Here is a 3,642-nt window from a genome sequence, read left to right on the forward strand (position 1 = left end):
CTTCCGACGTACCACCGGGTGTGCTCGTTAGAATGTCCGATAATGGTTGGGTAAATGAAAATATTATAAAATGGTGGGTGCTTCAGGTTTGGCGACGGGAGGACACACGAAAGATGCTAGTTTGGGACGCTTTTTCGGGCACATAGAACTGATGACGTAAAGTCAATGGTATCCCGCGTAGTGATTTTGGCGCCAACTCCGACATGGTCGTGATCCCTGGTGGTTGCACGGGCATCTTACAACCTGCAGATGTTAGCTGGAATAAACCTTTTAAGGCCTTTATTCAAGACAAGTGGGACAACTGGATGGTAAATGGAGATCACACCTTTACAGCCGGAGGCAAAATGAGGAAGCCAACTAACAAAGTTCTTCTTCAGTGGGTCAAAGAATCCTGGGACAGATTGTCAGAAGCTCTTATTGTCAAGAGCTTTAAGAAAGTAGGCATTTCAAATGCATTAGATGGCACCGAGGACGATTCTCTGTGGAACTCTGACAGTAGTGACAGCGACAGCGACGCAGAACTTGAGTTTCCAGGTTTGTGAAACATTCTTTACTCTATGCACGTTGGCGGCAAATTTGAAAGGCCTTTGTAAACAGTTTGGAACCAGACTGGACACCGAGTAACTCGGCGTCTGGTCAGGTTCCAAGTTGTATGATATTCAGACACATTTCTTTTCGGCATGCTGCGAATATAGGTTAAAACTTTTCATTTAGCAGACGACATTTTTAGCAGACGACAATTTTCTTAGCGCTCAAAGAGTAAATAAATTAGACTGGTGAACGTATAATAAGTATGTGCTGTCTGTTACAATTTTGGTAAGCTAAGACCCTTGAGAGTTATGCATTTAACTGTTATAAGGCTTGCCATAAATCTTTCATGATAAATGTTTAACATTGTCACAACATGGAAATTCTGCTCCTTTCCCGGTATCCAGACTAAAATAAAAAAGAATATTGTCTTCATTTCACAAGTAGATGTGTATTGATTCCTTTGCATCACTTTCTAGGTTTTGACCAGAATGATGTAGCGAGTGCAGAAGCCGTTTATGACAACGTCCGGTACGACAGTGATGGGAGTGATTCAAACATGACAGATGAAGAGCATTGACATTTAAGCTTATACATGTATTGTAAAAAAAATTAAATTCTGTTGTTGGACATTATGTACCCGGAGTGATTATGCCAGACTCTTACAAAATTATTCAAGGAATTCTGTGCCGAAATAGTTGAGTAACGGCGTACGTTTTCAAAAGGACTGAATGCAGATCGCTAGATTTACTTATTGAGATCGAAATCCTGATCATTAAAATAATACATTTGATTATGCTTACATGTATACATGTGTTTTATTTTTTGTGACATTAAAAATCTCAGTGATTTATTCTTATCTGTTATAATCAATAATGTTTTTGCGGGGAAAAAGGTATGAAAATTGTGCACAATTATATTGGCGGGTAAAAAATGCATAATGATCGGACACGAAATATTTCACTGACTTTTTGAATTGTATAGAACATCCCAGATTACAGAGTTAATTGGTAACCTAACATGAATATTTCGTTGGGAAAAATCATAATATTTTTGCAGTAAAAATGCGTGAGGCTTATTTTTTATTCCCGTGCTCGGATACCGGACTCTACATGCACGGTATTAAAGTGCGGAAAAGAACAGACTTTAGCCGGTATGTTACGATACCGAAATCGACTTTAGCGTTGTCTGCAATTATAAATCAACATCCGTTCTATCTTCGGATTCGATTTCTTCTTATAGTTATGAGGCGAGTGGATTTATAAAAGCCTTGCTTAGAAAATTAGTCTGTCTTATGAAGATGCGTCTCCAATTAACGCCCATCCCCAACTTTCGAATAGTCTATGATTCTAATAAAAGCCCGGGCGCTAAATAGAATTATTACGGTAAACAATATTTTTGCCATCCAAAGATCTCAAATCTAAAGCTTTATACTATTTAATTTTTTCAGATAAACAAAATGCTGTCATAATGGGGAGAAAAACATGGTTTTCTATACCTGAAAAATTTCGACCTTTGAAGGGACGTGTAAACATAGTGCTTAGTCGAGAACTAAAGTAAGTACTATTCATAGCATAAGGTAAAATCCACTGCCTCAAAATAAACTAACAGTAAAATCATATTAAGATTAGGTAAGTAAAATCTAATATTGCTTAGGGCTGTCATTGAATATTGCAATATCGATGTGTCATCGATATTTACCATTCTAAACAATATCGCATACAGTACAATATCCATGCACGATTTTTGAATATCAATTCACTCAAATCTTTTTTTTTCTTATCTTGTGAAAATATTTTTCCATTTTGTATAAATAGAAAAGTCACTTCTTTTCATATTTTATGGCTAGCTTGAACTCTTTTAAGTTCAATTTTTAGTCAGAGAAATAAAAAGCAAAACAAAACTTTCTTTATGTTAATTGTATCAGTGACATCAAAAAAAAAAAAAAATACATAACACCATGAGCATAGTCTATAACATATAGATCTTGAAAGTATGATGGTGAAAAGTCAAAACTACATGTACGGTGATGAAAAGTTGAAAGTATGATGAAGAAAAGTCAAAATTTGACTCATCGTCGGATACCCACGGCCAAACCATTATCATTCATCAGCTGAATGTTATGTGACATGTTTATCAATCGTGGGTATCCGACGATGAATTTGACTGTTCACCATCCATCTTCCAAACATTAATGATTAAGGAAAAACAGTTCCACAAGTTGAATTTTGGACTTGTCCATTTAAGTAATTCAGCAGGAAATGGGTAGTTACTTTCATCTATGCGAAAATAGAATAACTGATATTTTCGAGCAACCGATTTGTGATACGGAGGCTACTGCGTGTATCGAGTCTGGTTGTGAAATGCAATTTCTCTATGACAGTTTATCTTGTATATGTGTCTAATGGTCATTTGCCTTATAATCACTGCTGATGGACAAGTTGTTAGTCATTTGCCAGGGGTTAACACTAACTTTTCAGCCCCAATTCTTGACAGGACATCTGTTCTTCAATGTTTGGAGTCTTTGAACCACATGTCACTGCGTTACAGAGAAATTGGTAACTAAATGTTATAAGTGGCTAGTTATCCAGAAAAGCTTGCAAGGTGGACCAAATGCTATAACCTAAAATATGTTCAAACTTTTGAATATAAACAAGTATCATCAGAAATCCACTATCTGATATAAAAATATGTGAACTGTTTTTTCAGGGAGGTACCAACTGGTGTTCATATAGCTAGAAGTTTACCAGAGGCTTTGTCTCTGGTAGAAACAGAGTTATCGGACCTTGTGGAAAATATACATATCATCGGGGGGAGCTCGGTGTATAAGGTACTAAATCGGTTTTCTACTTTAGGTTTGTGATGTTAAATAGTAAAGTCTTATACAGTCGACTCTCGTTATCTCAAAGTCATCGGGACCGTCAAAAAAATGTCGAGATAACGAAATGTCGAGATAAACATATTAGGGTTTGATTAAGGCAGAAACTGATTTTTACAAAAGACATGTGCATACCTTATGTCAAATAAACTATGATATCCCCATGTCCATATGCCAAAGTAATATTAGCGGATGTTTACCAGCGGAAATATGGGTGTCTGTGATAAAAACACATA

At 36.3% G+C, this 3,642-nt stretch overlaps 1 protein-coding gene across 1 annotated transcript; it reads left to right on the plus strand.

Annotated features, from left to right (window-relative positions):
- The first annotated feature begins 1,920 nt into the window (after positions 1-1,920).
- On the plus strand, positions 1,921-3,409 carry LOC132722193 (dihydrofolate reductase-like). Its single transcript, XM_060706642.1, has 2 exons — positions 1,921-2,084; positions 3,238-3,409. Exons 1-2 carry the CDS (start codon positions 1,999-2,001, stop codon positions 3,389-3,391), a joined length of 240 nt encoding a protein of 79 aa, XP_060562625.1. The 5' UTR covers positions 1,921-1,998; the 3' UTR covers positions 3,392-3,409.
- Positions 3,410-3,642: the final 233 nt, after the last annotated feature.

The sequence above is a fragment of the Ruditapes philippinarum genome, unplaced genomic scaffold (genome assembly GCF_026571515.1).
Source record: "Ruditapes philippinarum isolate M1 unplaced genomic scaffold, ASM2657151v2 ctg27385_1_1_1_1, whole genome shotgun sequence".
Classification (NCBI taxonomy): domain Eukaryota; kingdom Metazoa; phylum Mollusca; class Bivalvia; order Venerida; family Veneridae; genus Ruditapes; species Ruditapes philippinarum.